Below are 27,480 nucleotides of genomic sequence, written 5' to 3' on the forward strand. Positions count from 1 at the left end.
TGAATTGATGTAGTCTTTTTAAAGACCTTTTATTAAGATGTTTCTCACAAACTAGGGAAAAACTTTTATACCATTAAGAGAAAAATCCTTATCTTACAACACAACTGAAAAACAACCAATGAGAATTTGGCAATATAACTGTGATAAACTCCAGAGTTCCTGGTTTCTAGTTCTTTTCAACAATACTCTAAAGTAGTACTCAATGCTTTCAGAAAGAATACCAGATCCAGTCACTCCTAAAATGATACCTAACAGCATTAACACTGCTCCTTTAACTTCTCCTGTGTACACATATGTACACTAACACAGCTCAAACATAAAGCTTACTTTTCATATAAACACAGGTTAAATATTATATATGACACCATTTTATTTTTTGCTGACAAAGCAAGAGATTTTATCAGGAAGGGGTGCCCAGGTGGAGAGCAGTAGGGTGAGGGAACCCAGGAGAACTGCTCTGGCAGTCTCGGGTTTTACGGTGATGGGATTAGTTTCCAGGTTGTCTTTAGCCAAATCATTCTGGCTCAGAGTCCTTCCTGGCGGTGCACGCCTGGTTCAGCCAAGATGGATGCCAGATGTGAGGATTCTGGGAGGTTGTCGGACATGTGGTGTCTCATTTTGACCTTTCCTGAACTCTTCCGGTTTGTGGTGGCTTACTAGTTCCGTGTTCCATACCAGGATCTCCTGTTGTAAAACAACTCTTGCAAATGGTTATTATGGTGCCTGGCCAGGGTGGGCGGTTTCAGTCAGTTTGCTTCCCCTAACTCCCTGCTGAGAGACTTCAAAATCAAGATCCTTCTTGGGAACTGGAGCGGAGGTCTTTTTCTTCTGTAATTTCTTCCTGCTGTGCATGGGCGTAGGCCTGCCTAACAAAGCAGAAGTCTCTCTCTACCTGATCTAAGTTGAAGTATTCTGTGCCTGAAACCAGCATTCACCTTGTAATAACAGCAATTTAGCTTGAAACTGTTGGCTCCTCTCAGAGATGAAATAGACAGGGGCCAAACAGGAGACCTAACAGGATGGTCATCACTGGTCCCCAGAAACAGGAGGCAACATTTGGGATGAGGGCTTCAGGGTGTATGATTTTTTCCTGATTGGTTACTGGTGAGGCAAGGGAGCGGTGCTCCAGGAATCTTGTGTTCAGCCTGACGTTACCATCCTCCACCTGGGTGGGGGCCCCAGTTCTGTGGAACTCAAAGACTTTGTTATGCATATTTTTTTTGAGTAGGAACCAGGACCTTGTCTCAACACTGTACCACTATTTGAAAAACAACACAACTGAAAAAGAACCAATAAGAATTTGGCAATATAACTGTGATAAACTCCAGAGTTCCTGGTTTCCAGTTCTTTTCAACTGTACTCTAAAGTAGTACTCAAAGCTTTCAGAAAGAATACCAGATCCAGTCACTCCTAAAATGATACATAACAGCATTAACACTGCTCCTTTAACTTCTGTGTGCACATTGTACACTAACACAGCTCAAACATAAACCTTACTTTTCATATAAACAGAGATTAAATATTATATGTGACACCATTTTTTTGAAACACGAGTATTAGTACCAAAGAAAGCAGAGAATACAAATGTTACTAATTAAGGAGTCAGTAATTCCTTTTTTTACTTCAAACAACTTCAGACAATATTTTAAAGATTTTTATACATAAGCTAACATACAGCTTATTTTTCTTTTATGAGAGAAATGTACGAACAGTACCCTTAATTATACCTCTGCAAATAGGGCATTTTCTTAGAGAAGGGGCACATTCCTGGCATACTACCAGATGACCACAAGGGATGAATACAATAGAAACTTCTTTGTCCATACACACTTTACAAGTTCTTTCTTCTTGCAGCCTTCTCAACTGCTCTTCCAGGGACAGACCTATAACAACAAAAACCTCAGTGAAATTCAGTTTCTACTTTACCTTCCATTAAAAAAATAAAAGGATAGGGGCTTCCCTGGTGGCTCAGTGGTAAAGAATCTGCCTGCCAATGCAGGAGACACAAGTTCAATCCCTGATCCAGGAAGATCCCACATGCAGTGGCGCAACTAAGCCTGTGCACCACAACTTCTGAGCCCGTGCTCTAGAGCCCAGGAGCCACAGCTATTGAGACCACGCACTGCGACTACTTAAGCCTGTGCTCTGGAGCCCAGGAACCCTAACTACTGAGCCTGTGCTCTAGAACCTGGAACCACAGCTATTGAGCCCACACACTGACTACTGAAGCCTGTGCACCCCAGAACCTGTGCTCTGCAACAGAAGCCACCATAATGAAAAGCCTGTGCACTGCAATGAAGAGCAGCCTCCACTCGCCACAACTAGAGAAAGCCTGCACAGGAACAAAGACCCAACAGCCAAAAATAATACATAAATACATAAATAATTTTTTTAAGGGTAATATTCTATGTTGGTCCCAAGTCTTAATTTTGTTTTACCTGAAACATCTGTTGGAATATACTTCATATTCTTTTCCACTGAGGAAAGAAAAACATACAAAAAAAAATCACTCTAACACTCAGCCATAGAAATAAAATTCTGTCACGTTCAACAACACAGATGGAACCAGGAGTGTATCGTGCTTAGTGAAATAAGTCAGAGAAACACTACGTCATCATGTATATGTGGAATCTAAAACATAAAACTAGTGAACGTGACATAAAAGACAGACATAGATATAGAGAACAAACTAGTGGCGGCACTATTTCCAGTGGGGGTGGGGGTGGGCAAAACAGGGGTAGGAAGATTAAGAGGTACAAACTACTATGTATAAAATAAACAAGCTACAAGGTCCATTGTATAGCACAGGGAAAATAGCCAATATTTTATAGTAACTATAAATGGAATATAATCTATAAAAATTTTAAATAACTGTTGTACACCTGGAACTAACACAATACAGTAAACCACCTACACCTCAATTAAAAAAATATTTTAAAGCATTACTCTACCAAATACAAGACTGCTTTGCCTACTACATATTATTTTTCCCCTACTATGTATTGAATACATAGATTTTAGTTATATATCATTGGATATTATTTAGCCAAGCTACTTGGGCAATAAAAGACTTCACTTTTTTAGAACAAATGTACACAGTTTGCTAACTGGATTCAATTTATCAAACACAAAGATGAACACAATTCTAAAAATAATTGTACAACAAACTCACCAAACAAGTTCTTATATAATGTAGGGTCAATTTCCTTAAGACAGTTTTTGAAGATGTTGGCAGCACTATTTCCTTTAACTAAAACAGTATCAATCAGTTCTCTTGCTTGTAAAGGTATCTGTGTTTTTTGCTTAATAATATCATGCTCCTGTTTATTAATTACATTGGCCTTTAAAAGATTATCCAGGATAGGAAGCACACACGTCAACTGTTGAAAGAGAGCCATTCTATTCCTCCGAAGTAATGACAAATCATCTTCAATGTTAAAAAAAAAGAAAAAATATATTAGATTATAAACTGCTCCAACCACACTCATAGTCACTAACCAACACTATGAACAATTCAGACACTAAACAGGAGCTAGAAAAAAAGAACAAAATTACTTGTCTGCATCTTAATGTCTGTCATTTGGAAAACTTTCAGAAGATTTGGTAGGTATATAGTATACATACTACACCATGGCATAGTATGTAGTATACACATGGCCTCTGTTTTTGTAACCTACTTGAGTCTATATATTGGGTTGGCCAAAAAGTTTGTTTGGGTTTTTCTGTAACATTTTATCTTTTAACCTATCTTAGAATCCTGCTTTATCCTGCAGAAAGTAGGAAGAGAATTTTAAAGGATAATATAAATATGCCACCTCTATACTTTGCCCCAATGAAATACTGACTTCTCTTTGCATTATATCACATTACGTTTATAAGCATTTTCATATGAATTGTCTCATTAGATAAAAAGATCCTATCAATGAAACAGGTCGGTTATGAATGTTTCTTATTTCCAGATAGGGTAAGAAAGACTCAGGAGGAATGAGTGACCTGTCCAGTGTCACAGGAAGAATCAGTTGTAGAATCAAGTCTCCTAGTCTCTTGATGTTTAAGAAGTAGTAAGCAGGATTTCCCTGGTGGTCCACTGGTTAAGAATCTGCCTGCCAATGCAGGGGACATGGGTTTGATCCCTGTTCCAGGAAGGTTCCACATGTTGCAGGGCAACTAAGCCTTTGCTCCCCAACTGCTGAGCTGGCACCCTAGAGCCCTGCACCTATTGAGCTCATGCAGCACAACCTCTGAAGCCCACGGGCCTAGAGCCAGTGTTCTGCGACGAGAAGACAGCGCAGTGAGAAGCCCACACTCCGCAACAGAGAACAGCTCCTACTTGCTGCAACTAGAGAACAGCCTGCGTTCAGCAACAAAGAGCCAGAGTTGGGGGGGCAGGGAATAAAAGCAGTAAGCAGTGCTGAAGAGTTTGAGCTGCAGAGTTAGGACAAACCTAGCTGCCCATACAGGCACAGCCACTTAGTAGCTATGTGCCGTAACCTTCACATACCTCAGTTTCCTCATCTGTAAAATGTACATAATAATAGTACCTTTCTCAAAGAGTTGTAAGGATTAAATGAGATATATGTGAAGTATTTATCACAGTATCTGGCACAGAGTTGGCTACCAATATTTTATAAAGGTCTAGGTTTATAGCAATTTAAAAAGACTGCACACCAATCAAGCCTAGTCTTGTTTTTAAAGTAATGTTTTCTCCTTTAACCTTAAACCACACAAAATCCATTGTTAAATAGACTATAGGCATAAATTCCTGAAGTATTTTTCAAAAACTTCCTCTTTTGATGCCCCAATCACCAATATTTAATTGCCTGCTTTCAGCCTTAAAAAAAAAAGTTGCTGTTCGGTCCTTCCAATAAGTATTCAGGGCTGATTTCTTTTCGGACTAAATGCTTTGATCTCCCTGCTGTCCAAGGGACTCTCAGGAGTCTTCTCCAGCACCACAGTTCAAAGGCGTCAATTCTTTGGTGCTCTGCCTTCTTTACTGTCCAGCTCTACCAATCGTACATGACCACCATAGCTTTGACTATACGGACCTTTGTCAACAGACTGCTGTCTCTGTTTTCAACACACTGCCTAGGTTTGTCATAGCTTTCCTGCCAAGAAGCAATCGTCTTCTGATTTCATGGCTGCAGTCACCATCTGCAATGATTTTAAAGTCCAAGAAGAGGAAATGTGTCACTATTCTCACCTTTTCCCTTTCTATTTGCCATGAAGTAATGGGGCCAGATGCCATGACCTTAGTTTTTTTAATATTTAGTCTTACGCCAGCTTTTTCACTCTTCTCTTTCATCATCATCAAGCGGTTCTTTAGTTCCTCTTTCCTTTCTGCCTTTAGAGTGGTTTCATCCACATATCTGAGGTTGTTGATATTTCTCCCGTCTATCTTGACTCCAGCTTGTAACTCATCCAGCCTGGCATTTCTCACGATGTGCTCAGTGTATAGGTTAAATAAATAGGGTGACAACACACAGCCCTGTCATACTCCTTTCTCAATCTTGAACCAATCTAACTATTGCTTCTTGACCCGCATACAGGTTTCTTGGGAGACAGGTAAGATGATCTGGTATTCCCCTCTCTTTAAAAGTTTTCCACAGCTTGCTATGATCCACACAGCCAAAGGCTTTAGCATTTTGTACATCTCTATATTTACAAGTTTAATAAAAAAATAAAGAAGTCTATTATAAAGTTGTTAAAAAAAAAAAAAAAAAAAAGACCATTCCCTTGGGGTCACAAATGACTGAGTGACTGAACAACCACCAAGGAGTGAAACACACTATTCATCTCAAAATTATGAAAGTCCCTTCTCTACCCACAACTTATTTATCCTTCTGCCTTAATAATTCACCTTACTACTAACAGATCTGTTCTTCACCTGATGCTGTAGCTCCATGTCATTTCCAACCCTACTAACAAAAGAGTTGTCTCCTGGCTTTGCTTATGTCCCATTCTAATCTATATATCGGTCAGGTGTTTTAATGATCTTCTCTTATTAGTATCCTAAACTCTTCCTCTCTATTCTTTTTTTGATTATTAAGAAACAATTTCAAAGCTGTAATTCAAGACTTTTCTCTGAATTTTACAAAATACAAGAAAGTCACAAAACTATGGTGTCCAGGTTTATTAGAGTGATTTCATTTAACGTGTATTTTATTGTTGCTGTCGTTCGGCTGGTCAGTCATGCCCGACTCTTTGTGACCCCATGAACTCCAGCACTCCAGGAGCCCTTCACTATCTCCCGGAATTTGCTCAAACTCAAGTCTATTGAGTCAGTGATGCCATCCAACCATCTCATCTTCTGTGGTCCCCTTCTCCTCCTGCCCTCTGGTTAATAATCTCACTATCCCTGGGCCCTTTCTTGCACGAAGACCCTCCCACTTCCCAAGGCAATATACTTAAAAAAAATTTTGATGTGCTAGGTAAAGGCACTAAACTGTTTTACTTGTAACCTCTCATTTAATTTCTATAGCTGCCCCATGCAATTTGTAGTACTATCATCCCTGTTTTACAGATGAGAAAACAAGAGTTCTGGTTAAATTAATCACCAAGCTGGTAACTGACAAAGCCAGGATTTAAACACAAATTTGTCTCAACTAGAAATCAGACCTTAAACATTTTGCTACACGGCCAAATGATACAGTTCTCAAACTATTCCTATCATTACTTACAAGCTTAAACAGAAAAAGTGTTTTCCAGTCTGACAGTCAAATTTACACTATGTATGCAACTTTCAGTTCTACTGGCCCTGTAACCCTATCTTTTTGCATATTGGTTTCCACAGCTAGTCTCTATGCTCCTTGAAAGCAAGCACCATGGGGAGCACAGTACTTGGTACAGGTGATCATGTTCAGTTAGTATTTGTTAAAGGAATGATTACTCAGAAGACTTGTTGTGGAAGTCTGAAGCTTAACACAATAAAGATGAATACCAAAATCAATTCCCTATGATCTTTGTGTTGGGGAGGTGCTTATCAAATCCTAGAATTTCATCATGGATTTTATTTTTTCTATAAGGATCACTAAGCTAGGATTAGACAGTAAAATGCCATGTTAAGAATATGATTTAAAGGAACTTTAAAAAAAAAAGTAGAAATGAGACAGGCCCCCAGCTTTAAAATCTTACTTTTTCCAAACAGTTTAGATCTGTTAATGTATGAGGGAGAAAGGCAATATAGCTCAAGAAAGAAATTATGACAAAATCCTCTGATTAGCATAAATCAGGGATCTTCTTGGGGAGAAAAAAACATTCAAAAAGAAAAAAAACTGTAGTCAGTGATTCTCAACTAGGGTAATACGTTGCTCACAGTGAAGGGAATGTGAGGTTTGGAAATGACTGCTGGCTGCCACCAGCAGTCAGTGGAGAGACACATGAGACAGTCCTACAAGACCTCAACGGAAATAATGCAGGGGACTAACGTTCCCAAATACCTGATGCTGTTTCTTCAGTTTGTCTTTCCTTCTCTTCCTCCTTTTCTTCTTCTCTTTTCTCATCTTCAGCATTAAGAAGTGCTGACACAATATCATTAACTGTTTTGTAATTCTCTCCAGTTGTTAGGATTTTACTCTGAACTGTCCGCTTTACCAGGCTTCTACTAAAGCCCATTTCCAAGGCAGCTTTAACCACAGGTGTATTCATCATGACTGCATCGTCTGAAGAACTTTCTCCAGGTCCAAAATGAACAACTATTTTAAAAGATATATATTTGGGTAAATTCCATAAATATAAAAATATGGGGAACAATAATGACTCTGATATAATCTTTACTCTAGACGTGATTATATGCTGGTAATGGAGATGAGCTGTATGCACAAGTTACCTATAACTCCAACAGAAGTCTGAACCTGGTAAGGATCAAAGGAGAGGCTGCTGTTATTGTTGTTCAGTTGCTAAGCTGTGTCCGACTTTTCTGTGACCCCATGGACAACAGCCCACCACACTCCTCTGCCCATAGGAATTCCCAGGCAAAAATACTGGAGAGAGCTGCCATTTCCTTCTCCAGGGGATATTCCCAACCCAGGGATCGAACACATGACTCCTGCATTGGCAGGCAGGTTATTTGGTGGCACTGAGCCACCAAGGAAGCCCAGTAACAGGCTGTACTTAAAAAAAATACCAATTCCCATATCTTAGTTAGAGTCTTTAGGGATGGAACATAAGAATATCCTAAAAATTCCTCAAATGACTCTGTTGTACAGTTATTTTTGGAAACTGAGATGCTACACAAATTTAGAAGTGAGAATAATCTCAATTCAGCTAGGAAAGTGGAAGAAATCAACAAAGACTTAATGAAAAAGATCACACAAGAGTTTGAACCTTAAGGATAGACAGGACCTGAAGAGGTGGACAGATGAAGCAGAAAAAACAAAGATGGGAAGATCAGTAAAGTGGAAGACTAATTCACACAGAACACATCTAAAAACGTGGTTTAAAAAAACGTGATTAAAGAATTAAACTAATATGACTTCAGATAGCAACACATGTTCTGAAGAAAATAAAGCAGAATAAGGTGGTTAAGACAAACTAGGAAGCAGCAGGAGGACATTCAGGATAGGGTGATCAGAGAGGCATTTTCTGATAACAGGGTCAATGCCAGCCAATATGGCAATGTGAAAATTATAAAAAGACATCATTCTTCAAGATACTTTACTGCCATCTGCTGGAAAACTGTTGTATAATAAATGTAAATATACACTGTGTGCTCCCTTGCTCAAACATATGTGGAACCCTGTCTGAATAGGTAACAGCAAAGCAAACAACTGAACGATAAGGAATGAATATGGGAATATCTGAAAGAAGTCTTTCAGGCAAAGAGAACAGCCAGTATAAAAGCCTCAAGTCAAGAGGAAAGCTTGATATTATTCAAGAAATAGTAAGGCGGTGCAGTCAGAGAGTAGGGTGAGGCCTAGATCACGTAGAGCCTTGGGAGGAGTTTATATTTTAAGTCTGCTAGAATATTCTAAGACTTATAAAACTTGATTTGTTTTTTCAAAAGCTGATTCTGGCAGCTCTGTGATAAACTTTAGTGAGGTAAAATGGAGTCAGGGAGACCTGTTAGGATTTTATGACAAAAGGTGATAGAAGCTTGAATCAGGTTAACAGTGGGGACGATGAAGAGAAGTGGTAAGATTTGGGACATATTATAGAGATGAAAGGACTTTTAATAGCTTAAATACACAAAGTAAAAGGAGGAATCAGGGATGATGTCTAACTTAAGTCAACCTCAGGAAGTGGGGAACATTAACTGAGCAAGGGAGATCAGAGAAAAAGCACATCTGAGGTACGAAGGGCAGGGAGAAAATGTTTGCTCTGGTCCTATTAACTCTGAGAAACCCATTATAAACAAGCAGAGGTTTAAACAGGTGGTTGAACATGCTAGTCTGCAGCTCAGGAAATGGAGAACTACCTTTGGGCTGAACGTTGAGGGGTACTCCATCACATAAGAGGTTTGAAAAAGGAGTAACCACCAAAGGAAATTGTTCATGATCAACCAGGGAAACGTGAAAATCAACAATGTGGTGTCCAGGAAGCCAAGTGAGGACGATACCTTAAGAAGGATACAAAAGAGTAATGATAGCAAGATTGCTAATTAAGATGTCTCCCATCTGGATTCCCCACGCAACAACAATTTGGAATCCGTCCAAGGACCAAAGTGCCTTTGTGAGGGGCTCTGTGATTGAGATATAAGATTCTGAAAGCCTAGTGTATTCCAAAACCAAGGAGAGTGATTTTGAGAAGACTGGCTTGTACCCAGGTGCCAGAATCCCTGACTATGGTCCCAGCAACAGACCCCAAAACAGCTCTGTATCCATCAAAATTGACAGAAGAAGGTCCTCACTTGGCAAGACCAATCAGTAAAAACTGGAAATGGTGTTCGCTCCTTCAAATGCACAGATACTATGGCCAGGCTACATACAGCATATAAATATATAAATAAGGCACATACAACACCATCAAAAGAAACTAATAAACATCCAGACTGACCCCAAAGAAATGAAGATCTATGATTTGTCTGACAATGAACTCAACAGTCACCTTAAAGAAACTCAATAAAATTCAAGAGAACAACAGTAAACAACTAAATGAAAATAACAATTCATGAACAAAATCAGAAGTTTAAACAAGAAATAGAAACCAAAATCAGAAATTTAATCAAGAAAAAGAAAAAAGATCAAACAGAAGATGTGGAGCTGAAGAAAAAAAGGACAGAACTGAAAATCAATAGAGAAATTCAACAGACTTGATCATGAAGAAAAAAAGAATGAGAATCCAAATGGAGATCATTTGAAATTAGCCAGTTATAGGAACAAAAAGAGAATAAAAGAGGGACAGAAGACCACATGAATTATAGGGCACCACCAAGCAGATGAGCAGTTACATCACAGGAATCCCAGAAGACAGAAAAAAGGGGTAGAAAGCTTACTTTAAGAAATAATAGCTTAAAACTTCAGTTCCCAAATCTTGGGAGAGATACGGATATCCAGAAAGAGCAAGTACAGAGAACCCCAAGCAAGATCAGGCCAGAGATTATTCCAAGACACATTATAGTCAAAATATTAAAAACAAAAAGACAAAGAAAGCATTTTGAAAGCAGCAAAAAAAAAAAAGAATCATTACATACAAGGGAACCCCCTAAGGCTATCAGCACATTTCTCTGCAGAAACCTTGCAGGCTAGGAGAGAAAGACTTAATATATCCAAGTGATAAAAGAAAAACAAATGCCAACCAAGAACACTGTTTGGGAAATTCAAAATGAAGGTAGCCTTGTTCAGGCTTCGCAAGTAGGGGAGAATACCTCTAACCGACTTCTGACCTTGCCCGGACTACATGCCTGCCTGCGTGCATGAACACCAATCGTTACCAGCAAGTCAAGCAGCACTTCAGATAAGAAAGGGAGTGGGTTTTGGATTTTTTTTTTTTTTTAACGAGTGCTTTGTATTTGATTATTTATTCACTTATTTATTCTTGGTTGCACTGGGTCTGTTTGCTGCACAGGCTTTCTCTAGTTTCAACGTGCAGGTTTCTTATTGTGGTGGCTTCTTGTGTTACAGAGCATGGGCTCAGTAGTGGTAGCATATGGGCTTAACTGCTCTGCAGCATGTGCAATCTTCCCGGACCAGGGGTTGAACTGGTGTCCCTGCATTAGCTGGTTGATTCTTAACTACTGGACCACTGGGGCAATCCAGCCTTAGAATTTCTTAAGCCTCTGGGGACTCAATCAGGCCCCCAGAGTCTAAAGAACTTTATGACTCACAAGATGAAACAAACAGCATTGTAAAAGTTAAAGAAAAACCAGAACTGCATTTTTGCATGCAAACTGTTATCAGTTTGTGGCCGAGGATCATAAGCAGCAGCTCCCAAAGCTGCAATCTGAAGTCTGGCCTGTGTGGTGGATGTACTGACAGGACCCTTTCCCAGTTAGGACTCCAGACTGCTGTTACGTGGGACTTCCAGCATTGTTCTATGCTAGATCAACGTGGGTGTTGGCCCAATGTAGAGATGTATATGCTATTATTTCTCTCTACTGTTTCTATTTCTTTTCTTTTATGACTGTACACTGAAATTAAGCCAAATTAATTACTGAATATTAAATATTGAAACTGCTTATTCGTGTGTAACAAGCAGTTTCTTTTGTTAACAAATCCTTTGAAACCAAAATAAAAGTACAACTTTCAGCAAAACAAATACTGGCAAAATTGTCCTTCAGAAATGAAGGAGAAATAAAGACATTCCAGTCAAACAGAAGTTGACAGAGTTCATGAACATGAAACCTGTTTTACAAGAAACGCTAAAATGATTTCTTCAAGTTAAAATGAAGAGACCTTAAGTAATAACATGAAAACATATAAAAGTATAAAACTTAACTGGTAAAATTAAGTATGCAGGTCAAATTCAAAACACACTATACTGTAATTGTATGTCTAGTATAAGTTAAAACAACAGTAATACATTTTGCACAGCAAAGGAAACTGGAAACAAAACAAAAAGACAACCTACAGAATGGGAAAAAAATATTTGCAAAGTGACTGACAAGGGGTTAATCTCCAAAATATACAGAGTTCATTAGCTCTATGTAAAAACAACAAATCCAATCAAAAAGAGACAGAAGATCTTCTAAAGACATACAGATGGCCAAAAGGCACATGAAAAGATGCTGAGCATCACTAGTTTATCACAGAAATAGAAATGAAAACTACAATGAGATATCACCTCACACTGGTCAGAAGAGCTAATATCAAAGTCTACAAAAATAAATGCTGGAAGGGGAGTACAGAAAGAGAACCCTCCTTCACTATTGGTGGGAATGTACACTGGTTATAACCACTATGGAGAACAGTATGGAGGTTCCTTAAAAGCCTAAAACTGTAACTACCATATGACTCAGCAATCCTACTCCTGGGCATATATCTGCAGAAAATCATAATTCAAAATGATACATGCACCTCAATGTTCACTGCAGCACTATTTACAACAGTCAAGACATTGTTGTTGTTTAGTCACCAAGCTGTGTCCGACTCTTGTGACCCCATGAACTGTAGCCCTCCAGGCTCCTCTGTCCATGAGATTTCCCAGGCAAAAGTTGTGCTGGAGTGGGTTGCCATTTCCTTCTCCAAGGGATCCTCCCAACTCAGGGACTGATCAAATCCACATCTCCTGCTTGGCAGGTGGATTCTTTACCACTGAGCCACCTGGAAAGCCCAGCCTGACATGGAAGAAACCTAAATGTCCACTGACAGAGGAGTGGATAAAGAAAATATGGTAGATATATATAATGGAATTCACTCAGCCACAAAGAAAGAATGAAATAATGCCATTTGAAGCAACATGAATGGACCCAGAGATTAACATACGAAGTCAGACAAAGAAAGACAAACATCATATGATATTGCTCATATGTGAAATCTAAATGTTTTTTTAAAAATGATTTAAATTAACTTATAAAACAGAAACAGACTCATAGATTTCAGAAACAAACCTAAAGTCTGGGGAAAGGGAAAAATTAGGGGCATGGGATTATCATATACACACTACTATATATAAAAGAGATAACCAACAAAGACTTATTGTATAGCACAGGGAACTCTACTCAGTGTTCTACTACAAACTATATGGGAAAGGAATCTGATAAAGAATGAATATATAGTATCACAGAATCACTATGCTGTACACCTGAAACTACATAACACTGTAAATCCACTATATTTCAATAAAATTTTTTTAAAGGAGTACTTATAGAAAAATACAGAAAAATAAAAAACAATACTAACAACTACAACTCCAATAATTTGTTTCTAGATGCAGAATATAAAGAGATATAAAGTACGACATCAATAGTGTAAAACATGGGGTGAGGATAAGTAAACTGTAGAGTTTCTCTAAACGATTGAAGGTAAGTTGTTATCAGCTTAACACAGACTATTATATCTGTAAGATATTTTATGTAAGCTTCATGGTAAACACAAAGAAAAAACCTACAGTAGATACAGAAAATACAATAGAGAAATTAAAGTACACTACTATAGAAATTAAGTCAGAGATGAAGACAGCAAGAGAGGAAGAAATGAACAAAGGAACTAAAAAAAAAAAAAAAACCCAAGTCAGAAAACAATTTACAAAAAAAACAGTAAAAAGTCCCTATATATCAGTAACTATTTTAAATGAAAATAGACTAAATTCTCCAATCAAAAGACACAGAACGGCTGAACGGATTTTAAAACCCCACAAGATCTAACAGTACGTGGCCTACTGCAAGTGGAAAGATATAAAAGGCTGAAAGTGAAAAGATAAAAAAGTTCTATGCAAATGATAATCAAAAGTGATGAGGAGTTGCTCTACTTACATAAAATAAAATAAACTTTCAGTCAAAATTAGTGCTAAGAGACAAAGAAAATCACTATACACAGTGATGAAGGGGTCAACTTATCAAGCATACATAAAACAATTGTAAACTTATATGCAACAAAACAGTGGCACATCTGAATATCCAAAGCAAATATTAGCATAACTAAAGGGAGAAATACAGAGGAATATAATAATAGAAGGGAACTTCAATATCCCACTTCCAACACTGGTTAGATCATCCAGACAGAAAGTTAGTAAGGTAACAGTAGACTAAATAACACTTTACACTAAATGCCAGATGTAGCTAAGATTATAAATTATAACCAGAAGATGTATTTCCTACCCTTGCACTAAAATACTACATCCAGGCAAATACCTACTTTTCTAGCCCAATTCTCAAATCATGTAACCTGGGCCTTTCCAAACATGATAGCTTACCGCAAACTTTCCCTCTTTGGAGAGCTTACTATTTGCACCTCTCATTTGGTATTCCTATCTTGTCTCCCCAGTTAGAATATGAGCACTTTAAGAACAAAAACTAGAACGCTTCTAAGAATCCTCTAAAAATGTCATGAATCTTAGAAGATAGATGTGTATGTGCTCAGTCGCTCAGTCATGTCCAACTCTCTGCAACCCCACAGACTGCAGCCCGCCAGGCTCCTCTGTCCATGGAATTCTCCAGGCAAGAATACTGGAGTGGGTTGCCATTCCCTCCTCTAGAGAATAGAAAGATACATAATATTTACGAGCTAACTTCTTAGCACTTTTTCCTATAACCTCAGAAATCCTTTATTTACAAACTTTTATTTTTAATACTCTTAAATCCTATTCTTTATTTGGGATATTTTCATACATACTTGGTGGATCAGCATTTTCATCTCCAGAGGTATTTGCAGTTGATAAGAGCTATGAAACAGGAAAAAAAAAAAAAAGGTAAAATCCAGAATCTCAAACAATCTGAGCATAGCCACATTAAGGTAAGTTTATCTTAAGTACTATGCACATGCTTTGAAAACTGGGTAGTTTACATACTGCACTTTGCTGTTTTATCTTAATCACCATAAAATATTTCCTTAAACTGCAGCTAATTCCATATTAGAATTTAAATATCAGGAAAGCAGGAAAAAGTATTAATGGTTTCTCATTCCACTTAGAAAGTTGTATTTCAGCTTAACCACTCTCTGAGGTTCCAAATTCCTAAAATGTTACTTTTTTTTTTTCTCAAAAAGGAGAAGGAGATACTAAAGACTCTTCTCCAACCCTACCACAAATTTGTACAGGGGCAGGTTGTTTAACTTTTCAAAAAACTAAAAAATAATTTTTAAAAGCCATGAACAAACATGGTAGTCTGAAAAAAAACTAAAAAGTTTCATTAAGATGGACATAAAACATATAACTATCATTAACTTTAAAAAGAAATAAAGATCACTTTTAATCATATTTTGTAATTATTATCTAGGAGAATCCAATGTTACCAATTATAAAAACATATTTACCTGTTCAAGAAGATGAGGATATCTGGCTTGAATCTCACTAACAAACTCCTGCCCTTTCATTCGTATCAAGAACTCACACCTAAAACATAAGAGGAAAACTTTTTAAATTCTTTTATGCCAAAAATATACTCTGATCATTCTAGAAAAGCAGTTTTCAAACTCTTGGACTATACACCATAGTACAAACATTTTACATCACAACCTAGTACACATATACACCTAACAGGAACAAAATTCTCATAAAACATCACAAATTTTTACTATGTATTGATACATTCTGATATTTTTATTTGATTACATTAATACAATAACAGTAAAGGCGTCTGGACCTCAAAGGAGAAAAAGGTAAGACTTGGAAAATGCTGTTCTAGACAATTTACTTTGGAAGCTTAACATAAGTTTTAGAAACTGTAATGTGGTATGTCTAAAAGTAGGAAGTCAAGAAACACCTGGAGTAACAGGCAAATTTGGCCTTGGAGTATGGAATGAAGCAGGACAAAGACTAATAGAGTTTTGCCAAGAGAACGCACTGGTCGTAGCAAACACCCTCTTCCAACAACACAAGAGAAGACTCTACACATGGGACATCACCAGATGGTCAACACCGAAATCAGATTGATTATATTCTTTGTAGCCAAAGATGGAGAAGCTCTACACAGTCAGCAAAAACAAGACCAGGAGCTGACTGTGGCTCAGATCATGAACTCCTTATTGCCAAATTCAGACTGAAATTGAAGAAAGTAGGGAAAACCACTAGACCATTCAGGTATGACCTAAATCAAATCCCTTATTTTATACAGTGGAAGTGAGAAATAGACTTAAGGGACTAGATCTGATAGACAGAGTGCCTGATGAACTATGGATGGAGGTTCATGACACTGTACAGGAGACAGGGATCAAGACCATCCCCATGGAAAAGAAATGCAAAAAAGCAAAATGGCTGTCTGAAGAGGCCTTAAAAATAGCTGTGAAAAGAAGAGAAGTGAAAAGCAAAGGAGAAAAGGAAAGATAAAAGCAGCTGAATGCAGAGTTCCAAAGAATAGCAAGGAGAGATAAGAAAGCCTTCCTCGGCGATCAATGCAAAGAAACAGAGGAAAACAACAGAATGGGAAAGACTAGAGATCTTTTCAAGAATATTAGATATAACAAGGGAATATTTCATGCAAAGATGGGCTCAATAAAGGACAGAAATGGTATGGACCTAACAGAAGCAGAAGATATTAAGAAGAGGTGGCAAGAATACACAAGAACTGTACAAAATAGAGCTTCACGACCCAGATAATCATGATGGTGTGATCACTCACCTAGAGCCAGACATCCTGGAATGTGAAGTGGGCCTTAGAAAGTATCACTACGAACAAAGCTAGTGGAGGTGATGAAATTCCAGTTGAGCTATTTCAAATCCTGAAAGATGATGCTGTGAAAGTGCTCCACTCAACATGCCAGCAAATTTGGAAAACTCAGCAGTGGTCACAGGACTGGAAAAGGTCAATTTTCATTTCAATCCCAAAGAACGGCAATGCCAAAGAATTCTCAAACTACCACACAATTGCACTCATCTCACACACTAGTAAAGTAATGCTCAAAATTCTGCAAGCCAGGCTTCAGCAATTGTGAACCATGAACTTCCAGATGTTCAAGCTGGTTTTAGAAAAGGCAGAGGAACCAGAGATCAAATTGCCAACATCTGCTGGATCATGGAAAAACCAAGAGTTCCAGAAAAACATCTATTTCTGCTTTACTGACTATGCCAAAGCCTTTGACTGTGTGGACCACAATAAACTGTGGAAAATTCTGAAAGAGATAGGAATACCAAACCACCTGACTTGCCTCTTGAGAAAACTGTATGCAGGTAAGGAATCAACAGTTAGAACTGGACATGGAACAACAGACTGGTTCCAAATAGGAAAAGCAGTATGTCTTGCCTGGAGAATACCAGGGATGGCGGAGCCTGTTGGGCTGCCGTCCATGGGGTCACGCAGAGTCGGACACGACTGAAGTGACTTAGCAGCAGCAGCAGCAAGGCTGTATATTGTCACCCTGCTTATTGAACTTCTATCCAGAGTACATCATGAGAAACGCTGGGCTGGAAGAAGAACAAGTTGGAATCAAGATTGCAGGGAGAAATATCAATAATCTCAGATATGCAGATGACACCACCCTTATGGCAGAAAGTGAAGAGGAACTCAAAAGCCTCTTGATGAAAATGAAAGAGGAGAGTGAAAAAGCTTAAAGCTCAACATTCAGAACACTAAGATCATGGCATCTGGTCCCATCACTTCATGGGAAACAGATGGGGAAACAGTGGAAACAGTGTTAAACTTTATTTTGGGGGGATCCAAAAATCACTGCAGATGGTGATTGCAGCCATGAAATTAAAAGATGCTTACTCCTTGGAAGGAAAGTTATGACCAACCTAGATAGCATATTGGAAAGCAGAGACATTACTTTGCCAACAAAGGTCCATGTAGTAAGGCTATGGTTTTTCCAGTGGTCATGTATGGATGTGAGAGTTGGACTGTGAAGAAAGCTGAGTGCCGAAGAATTGATGCTTTTGAACTGTGGTGTTGGAGAAGACTCTTGATAGTCCCTTGGACTCCAAGGAGGTCCAACCAGTCCATCCTAAAGGAGATCAGTCCTGGGTGTTCATTGGAGGGACTCATGCTGAAGCTGAAACTCCAGTACTTTGGCCACCTCATGTGAAGAGTTGATTCATTGGAAAAGACCCTGGTGCTGGGAGGGATTGGGGGCAGGAGGAGAAGGGGACGACAGAGGATGAGATGGCTGGATGGCATCACCGACTCGATGGACATGAGTTTGAGTGAACTCTAGGAGTTGGTGGACAAGGAGACCTGGCGTGCTGTGATTCATGGAGTTGCAAAGAGTCAGACACAGCTGAGCGACTGAATTGAACTGATGCCTAAAATGTAATATTTCACAAAACGACTGCTAATCTTTCTCCACTGTCCACTCTTCCATTTTATAGGAAGCACAAACCCCCTAAAAAAATAAAGAGTATCAAGTATTTTCATCTATATATACTGTGACAGTGTTTCCCAAATACTTGCTTTCAAATTACTAGAATTTCTCCATGGTTATTCCAGGAAGTTCATATAACATCTGTTTCTTCCCTTTTGTTTTTTCAACAAATGGACATAGACAACTCAATATTCATAAATATTAGCCTTTATCTATGTCCAAACTGTATACAGAAACAAACTAAAAATGGACTACATGCTTAAATACAAAACCTAAAACAGTGTAACTTGTAGAAGAAAACACAGGAGACAATCTTTTTGTTCTTAGGTTAAGTAAAGATTTCTTAACTAATAAACCAACAGCATAATCCATAAAAGATAAAATTGATAAATTGACATCATCAAAATTAAAAAATTCTGCTCATCAAATACATTGTTAAAAAAATAAAAAAAACAAGTCACAGACTCAAATGTTCCAAAACACAACTGATGCAGAACTTGTATCTAGAATACATTAAGAACTCTCAAAACCTAGCAATTAAAAAAAAAAGAAAAAAAAACTTCTTTAAAAGAGACACTTCATCAAAGAAAACACAGTTCCAAGAATAAAGAACCCACAGATACAAAGGGCTGACTCTACTATGATCGTACGAGGAACTTGAGCACCCACGGATTTTGGTTTCTTGAGGGGAAACCCTGGGAGTGTCCTGGAACCAATTCCTTGCTGACACTGAGCGACAACTTATATAGACAGCAAATAAACATCTAGATAGCAAATAAACATCATTAATCACTAAGGAAATGGTAATTAAAACCACAGTGAAATACCACTACACATCTATTAGAATGGCTAAAATCAAAAAGATATTACCACGTCATTAAGAATCTGGAATACTTGGAGGTCTCACACATTCTACAGCCACTTCAGAAAACAATTTGGCAGTTTCTTCTAAATTACCATGGTAAACAAAACTTGCCATCCAACCCACTAATCCCAATTCTAAGTATTTAAAGTATTTACCTAAACAAAATGAAAACAAGTTCACAAAGGTTTACTAATTTTTAGAGTGGCTTTATTCATTATTGCTCCAAACTGGAAACAACCCAATGTCCTTCAAGTGATGACTGGGGTAGATTTAGTAGAGATCATGTAAACATGCTCATGGTTCAAGTCATCATTGTTCCTGATCTTAATATAGGTCTAAATTATTTTTATTCTGGGACTGATTAACTTATAATGACTAAAGATAGGAAGTATACTGAACATTGGCTGCTCCATACTTCCTCCTTCCAATAAATTCTATGAGGACTAAGATTTTTGTCTTGTCTTATTCACTGTTAATATCTCCAGCATCTAAAGTAGTATTCAGAAGCATATAGGGAAATAGGTGAAAGGGATTTAGAGATAAAAAATTCAGTGATAAAATAAATAAGCCATGGGGATGTAATATACACACAGCAAAAAAAATGTGTGCAAAAGCAATTATGACTTTGTTGTTGAAGTGTTAGTCGCTCAATCATGGCCGAGTCTTTGTGAACCCCATGGACTGTAGCCCACCAGGTTCCTCTGTCCATAGAATTCTCCAGGCAAGAATCCTTGAGTGGGCAGACATTCCCTTCTCCAGGGGATCTTCCCCACCCAGAGATCAAACTCAGGTCTCTTACATTACAGGAAGATTCTTTATTGTCTGAGTCACCAGGGAAGCCCCAAAATCAATTATCCTTCAAAGAAAAAAAATGTTTTAATATGGTCAACAATATTGCAATAGCTGTATAGGGGCAGATGGTTACTAGGCTTATCATGGTAACAACTTTATTATGTATACAAACATCAAATCAGGACACAGCACACCTGAAACATATTATGTATGTTAACTATATTTCAATTTTTTAAAAATGATATTATAAGGGGGAAAAAAAGATCATCATGATTTTCCACTGTTACTTCTAACTACTTATTCCTAAGACTCTTGCCACCAGATAATGCTGTTACTGTCATGAACTATCATGCTCAATCAAGAGGAATCCCAGTATTCTTACTGGTCTGCTGCAAAATCAGCATTTATCTGCCAGTTTTATTTTCAACCTCATATGTCATAGTACCACAAAACTATTTTGACTTTCTCTTTAATTTGGTTCTTCTTCATTTTGCTTTGGATTGACTTTTCATTTGACTCCACACTGTCGTGTAAATATTAATACTTATGAAAAAGGAAATTCTTTTGAATGATTATAACTAAAAATGTTAGGAGAGAAAAAACAGAAGTAAAATAGTATCTAGTAGGCATGCAAATATTTAATAAGTGAATAAATAAATTGTGTTAAAATACAGTGATAATGATTATCCACTTTGGGTTTTCATTTTCTGAGATGAAAGACTATCCACAATTGAAATTTGTTGTTTTCAGAAGTGTTTACAAAAAGTACTTCTGGCCTTTTCCCTTATGTAACCATTTCAAGCAAAACATTAATTACAGAAATAAACCAAGATTTTGTTTGGTCTTGCTTTATAAAGGAAAAATTATAGCAAATGAAACACTGTTAATCAGAAAGCTGTTTTTGTCTTTTTAATACAGCATTAAATTCCAAATTACAGAATAAGCCAATCTCATAGAGCCAAGTACAATCAAGTCATTTAAAATTCTGACAACTAGGAATTTCCTGGTGGTCCAGTAGTTAGGACTTGGTGTTTTCATTGCTGTTGCCCAGGTTCAATCCCTGAATGGGGACTGAGATCCCAGAAGCCACAAGGAGAGGCCAAAAATAAATACAATTATGACCATAAAACATGATTTTTCCCAAAAAAATAATTTAGAGTTTCCTCATTTAGGAAAGTCACTCACCAGTTGAAAAATTATCTATATGATATGATTCCACTCTTATAAAGTACCTAAAATAGTTGAATTCACAGAGACAGAAAGTAGAATGGTGGTTGCCTGGGGCTGGAATATAAGGAATTAACTAAATGAATACAAGATTCAGTTTGGGAAGATAAAAAAAGTTTGGAAATTGATAGTAGTAATGAATGAGGAATAAGGTGAATGCACTTAATGCCACAAAACTGTATACTTAAAAATTGTATTTTATGTACATCTTGTAATTTTTTTAAAAGACAGTATTACCTATTCCAATTTCCTCATTTTATAGATGAGGAAAGGCTCAAAGGGGTCACATGACTTGTCCAAGTTCATACAACTACTCAATAACATTCCAGTAACAGCACTGCCTCTAAATTCTTTCCAGGCTATAGTAAAAAAAAATAGGACATACCGGTAGAAACAAAGTGACTAAAGAGAGATACATATAACAAAAAGATAAAATTGTACAGAAAAAAATAATTTACAATTATAATCACTTAAAACTGATTATACAATCAGGTTTTTATTATATGCATTGTTATATTTGTCCTATTCCTAGATTCACTTAATGTCCCTTCTTGTTTTTCTTTTTCCTTACCTTTTTCTAACATATCCCCTTTTTGCTCTACTTTACATATTTTTATAATACTTTAAACAAAATGGAAAACACATAAATGTAATGTATGGCCATAACTGTGAATGAGGCATCAAGAATAAGTTAAGTTATATCCTGAATACATGGTTTATAAAAGAAAAAAATTACAGAATATTCTACATTTTTCTACCAAAATAACTAATGTTACAATTTGGTGTCTTAAAAGGCTAATTTTCTAATGGTATAAACAAGCTTTGTTATACTGAAATGTAAACTTAAAACACACAAACATGCCTACATCTTTTACGCACAGAGTTGTGTATACAAATACCTTTCAAAGCAATTACCTTGGAAACCATTTGGCGTGTTCTACCCATGGGTCATCTCCAGATTCCCAACACCTTAAGCCACCATCACAACAAAAGCACTTGACATCGTCGTTGCGACCTAAAGAAAACACAATAACTGAATACACACGTGTTCTAATATATTAATCAAAATGAACTAGATAAAATGTATAGCTATACGTTTTCTTACCTACATAATAGAAACCAGCACTTGCAAGCTGCTCGGGCTGAACTGATACAGTAGATGGCCAGTACATAAATGTTCTCAGGCGAGCTGCATGTGTCTGCATACTCAAATTTGAAATGCTGAACCTCAGCGTTTCCAGAGAATTTTCCAAAAATGGACAGCTGGGAAAATGTTTCTGGTGTTCTAACATGGCATCATCCTTTGGTTCCCAGTTATTTAGCGTCCCACCACAGGCAAAGCAGGCTACCCTGTCTCCAGGTCCTATATAATAAAAGCCAGCTCTTGCCAATTCTGATGGTGACAGAAAGGTTAATGGCCACATTTGATAAGTAAGAAATCTCGCTTCTTCAGTACTCATGGCATAACTGTAGGGGTTAGTCCTCAATGGGGAAAAGTCTTCAACTGCTCGAGAATTAATAGGGTTTGGTGAAAGGTTGGAATAAGAACCACTGAATGATCTACCATGTTCCAAAGTGGGTGATAATGAGTGCGTAAAACTGTTTCTCATTGGAGAAGAAGCATTCTTAGAAGTAGATTCCAGACTAGTAACAGAAACTAGATTCTGAATAAAGCTACAGCTCGGATACAGTTGTTTATGCTTCTCAATAGGATTGTCTCCTTGTTTCCAGTTATCCAGCATCAGGCCACAACAGAAGCATTTGACCTTGTCATTCACACCAGTGTAATAAAAACCAGCACGAGCAAGACTCCTTTCTGAGACAGGAACACCGGCGGGGAAAGTTGAATATGTAGACATTCGGTAGAGCTCACATGAAAAGTCGTATGTCATTTTTTGTTTGTTGCCAATTGCCCAATTTGACAAGACTGTGCTGTCTTCCATCACACTCTTAATTTTTCGATACAAGGGATCCAGGACAAGTCTTTAGGAGGTAGTTTTGTGCATGAATGATTTTTACTTTTTGACAGCAAAAATCCTTTACATGAAATTTTTCTTCTCTTCACATTAGTTTTTTTTTTTTCACCATTAAAAAAGAATCAAATGATAGGCTCCTACTTACATAAAATTCACTACACCTTCTTTACTGGATTTACATCTGAATTTACACTCAGGCAGGATGACTCTATCTCCTATATTATCAAAATACTATTTAATACTCTTTAGGACTATATTAACTCAAGTACTATCTCTGTTCACTATTTGGTATAATACTAAGCAGACTGAAAGAAGTTGAGACACTTTTGAAAATATGTTTAACACTCCTTGATTTTTCAAGGAAGTTTATATTCCCAAAATTCTAAACAAAGACACAATACTTATGCCTTTAATTTGCTTTTGGTTACAAATCACATAGCCTGGATATCAAGCCAATTAATGGCCATCCTATAAGAGAAAAAAAACTATATGCAGACTTTTTTCCCTCCAAGCACTCTTAATATATTTTTTATAAAAAAAATCTTTTATTCTAGTAAACAATAAGTCTTCATATGGTCACATTATCTAAAGGCTAATTTCACATAGCTTATCATCATAGTATTTACTTAAGAAAGTTAAAGTAGCTTCAGTTAACAATTTTGGAGGATGTCAACACCTACAAGCATTGTTGAACCTATATCTGTTATACTGTGTACGATGTTAAAACTCACAAGCCACTAACTTATCTTTGTTAATACTGTCTATATTTGTTTTCATTTCCTGCAGCATCATTATGTTGTCTTTCTTCCTAACTTTGCATACCACTTTATAATATTTGGTCAACTGAAGGTATTGCCTCCATAAACTAGTTAACCATAAGGTTTCTACAGCAGAACCTTTTTACATAACTTGTCTTTCATTTAAGAATCATGCATCTACAATATCACTCATTTTGTATTTAAAGGTAAATCAAGTTTATCAAGATACAGCTTGACTGTTCTAGTATTATCACAAATGCCTAACAAGATCTTATCACCAACACTGCTTATGCATAATATGCCAGTAATTAACTCTACTAGCCTTGTTTCTGAAAACCCTTCATATTTTAAAAGTATAAGTCATACACAAAATTACACTCCGCAGAATTCAAACTATATCCCTTTATAAAGTTTCTGGGTGTCCATAATGGGATTTATTACTGCAGGGGAAAAAATGAGGGAAAAAAAGTAGATTCTTCAGGGCTGTAAATCTGAAAAGGAAAAACAAAAGCTATTTTAGAAAACTGCATTTTCACGGTGAATACAATTTATATATTCTTTTCAACTTGTTCAATAAATTCTAAAAGTGATTTACACTTTAGATAATACATCTTAAATTTCAGCAATTTGTCACCAAAACTAATTAGAAAAGCTCTATCAAAATAAATGCAATACATTGCCCATAGCATAAATATGCATTTCTTTTAACGTACAACTTTGAAGAAAGATGGACACAGAAACCTATTTTGTTCTTGGTCTCCTCTCCTCCTCTGGTGACAACTTTAATACATACTTTAAGGGTAATATCTCTGGCAGTTTGCTAGAGGCAAAGGGGCACTAGTGCTGAAAGAGACGGCACCCATGAGCAACAGTGCAGTTGTTTAGACGACATAATACACGGCAACCCATTCCAGTATTGCCTGGAAAATTCCTTGGACACAGGAGCCTAGCGGGCTACAGCCTCTGGGGTCGCAAAGAACTGGACACGACTGCGCGCTCACAATGTTCTTTATTCTTTAATATCAAGTCTCTCCAGAACTCGGAAAACTCACCAGTGAGAGTAAAATGGGTCAGGAACTCATTAATAAATGATAACCCTTTAACTCTACAACGCCTTACAATCCAAAGCAACAGCCACAGAAAGCAGCTCAAAACCAACACACCCCACAACGGCTCTGTGAAACACTGGCCTCGGGAATGCGACCCCTTGCAAGAAAGCTTCCGTTACACCAGAACTTGACGTTCTGTCTTAACAGACTTTTGTCCACAAGCACCCTACAGTGATTTGCCCTCTTAAAGCAAACTTGTGGCTTCGGGGGTTGAGGCCGAGAGACAAACTGCAAGGGAAAAGAAGGGAAACCTGAATTTTAATTTCCCAGCGCTATTACTCACAACACACAGTGGACCACGAAAGTGGCAGAGCGCGGCTGGAGCGATCTGAAAGAGGAGACCCCGCTCCCACAAAACTGTCCTCCTTCGAACACGCTAAACAAAACACCACCGAGGGCTAAGTTTAAAACCCTGCAGAAGCTTGACCAACATCTTGGGCTGAGTCCAATGGCCACAAAAGTGGGCGGCGGCCAGCGGAGGCTTGCCAACAGGTCAATTTAAAAAATTTACTTTCGACTGCAACTTTTGGAGTTGGGGCTTCCGAATGAAACAGCGTCGGCGAGAGTGAGGAGACTGGAGAGCTCGCCACGACCCCCCAGCTGCCGGCCGAAGGGCTCCGGCCCTGTCGTCCCAGTCCTCCCAACCGCAGCCGCAGGGAAGCGAGTCCCACGGGCCCGCGCGCCCCAAGCCTCCTCGCACCCCGGGGCCCGGAACGAGCTGCACTCACCGCGGGGCCGGCGCAGCAGACGCGGAAACTGCTCAGCCGCCCGGAGCCTCCTCAGACCCTCGAACGCGACGCCGGCAGAAGGGGGCGGCCGGGTGGCTGGGCTCCAGCGCGCCACAGGCTCCCCGCCCGCGCGAGGCCCACGCCGACGCCCGTGACGTCAGCGCGCCGGCCGGGATCACGTCACGCAGCCCGAGGGCGCCGGGGCGTTTGAGGGCGGAAGTGCGGGTCTGGCGTGACTCAGGGAGCGCGCGCGGGCGGGAGGGCCTGGCCGTGGGTCAGCTGGCGGGGCCTGCGGAGCCGGGCCTTAGCTTGGTATTCTGACTTTTCATCTCGCGGCGTGGGTATTTCTGACGTTTCGTTCCCTGGCCGTTCCTGACCTTCTCCTGAGGGGGACGTGACGAAGCGCAAGCCGCGGGAAGCCCTGCAGAAACGCCCCCGTGCGGGCGAAGCGCCTCTCCCCGGCGTCGCGCGTTCGGGGTCCGGCCCCCGCCGACTCCCCGAGTGAGGCCTCCCCTCAGCGCGGGTGACCACGTCCCGGGGTGGAGGCAACCTGCCGGCGTTTGGGCTTCCATTAAATGAATAGTTGTAACAGATCTGATCTGATCTGATCTGAACGGTCTCAGCGGCTGCGTAACGTCAACCTTCGACAGCTGGCCGTGGAAATGGAAAAGTGTTGGACGGCAGAACAGCATCAGAGAATAAATTTTATAATCAGACACTGTATCTTTTATTTTTAAACTTTTGTTTTTCTGTTCTGGAGGCGGATGAACTGACAAAAGTGTTCTAATTTCAGAAAGTCATCACGAGCAACAGGAACCATGTTTCAGGCCAGGCCTCACTCCTTTTTTTAATCTGAATGTGGCTAGAATGGAATGTATACATTCATACATTGTTGTTCGCCAAGTCGTGTCTGATTCTTCGCAACCCCATGGACTTGTAACACACTAGGCCTGCCTGTCCCTCACCATCTCCGCAGAGTTTGCCCAAGTTCATGTCCATTGAATTGGTGATGCCAGCCACCGTCTCATCCTCTGTGGCCCTTTTCTCCTGCCCTCAATCCGAAGATCAGGCAGGGTCTTTTCCAATGAGTGGGTACATTCATACGCATGTATATGTTAATCATGAAGGAACCACAAAGGAGCCCTTATAAATAACGTTTATATAGTTAAGTGACATGTTTGTATAGTTAAGTGATATAAAAATCGTAAATACAAAATCTTGGTTTGCTCCCCTCTCTAGCAGTGGCATACAGTAAATATTTGCTATATTGCAGCAAGGGAATTTTTTAGTTTATGTTTTGTGAAGACTCTCTTTGTGAATGATAGCAGATGATTTCTTCTCTCAGGGGAACCCCAGGGGGGCAAATATTTCAAAAACTTCCAAATAAGCTACTTAATTAGGCAGCCGGGGGAATTCCAAAACCCTGAACCATTTCCCATTTCCTGTCCCTGTCATTTCTGCCTGCTAGTCAGTCACAGAACAGGAGGGCTTCTGTTCAAGTGTTAATAGTAAAAAGAAAGTATTCGTAACAGATTGTGATACAGAGAAAAGAAATGCCGTGACTCCCAATGACTAAAAACTTCCAAATATGCACGAGGTTTGATAGTAGTTCAGTATTTAGTTCAAGTTACAATTTCTCTGAAAGTTACTCAACTTTATTTTTATGTGTGGGAAAATAAATATAGCAAGAACTGTTCATTCT

General features: G+C 38.6%; 1 protein-coding gene across 6 annotated transcripts; it reads right to left on the reverse strand.

The window, feature by feature from the left end:
* On the reverse strand, nt 1-25,931 carry BIRC2 (baculoviral IAP repeat containing 2). 6 transcript variants are annotated; one of them, XM_086338865.1, is made up of 10 exons: nt 25,779-25,931; nt 22,313-24,432; nt 22,123-22,222; nt 21,445-21,566; nt 15,345-15,423; nt 14,706-14,754; nt 7,437-7,691; nt 3,173-3,427; nt 2,439-2,477; nt 1-1,883 (listed from the first exon to the last, which is right to left on the reverse strand). In XM_086338865.1, the coding sequence occupies exons 5-10, from the start codon at nt 15,402-15,404 to the stop codon at nt 1,690-1,692; spliced, it is 852 nt and encodes a 283-aa protein (XP_086194991.1). In that variant the 5' UTR covers nt 15,405-15,423; nt 21,445-21,566; nt 22,123-22,222; nt 22,313-24,432; nt 25,779-25,931; the 3' UTR covers nt 1-1,689. The 6 variants fall into 6 exon arrangements, with proteins under 6 accessions (XP_086194991.1, XP_086194985.1, XP_086194987.1 ...); XM_086338859.1 differs by lacking the exon at nt 21,445-21,566; XM_086338861.1 differs by lacking the exons at nt 7,437-7,691; nt 21,445-21,566.
* Between the last annotated feature and the right edge of the window lie 1,549 nt (nt 25,932-27,480).

Source organism: Bos grunniens, chromosome 15 (genome assembly GCF_055505025.1).
Source record: "Bos grunniens cultivar Pamir isolate PY7600 chromosome 15, Bosgru_T2T1.0, whole genome shotgun sequence".
In the NCBI taxonomy this organism is placed as follows: Eukaryota; Metazoa; Chordata; class Mammalia; order Artiodactyla; family Bovidae; genus Bos; species Bos grunniens.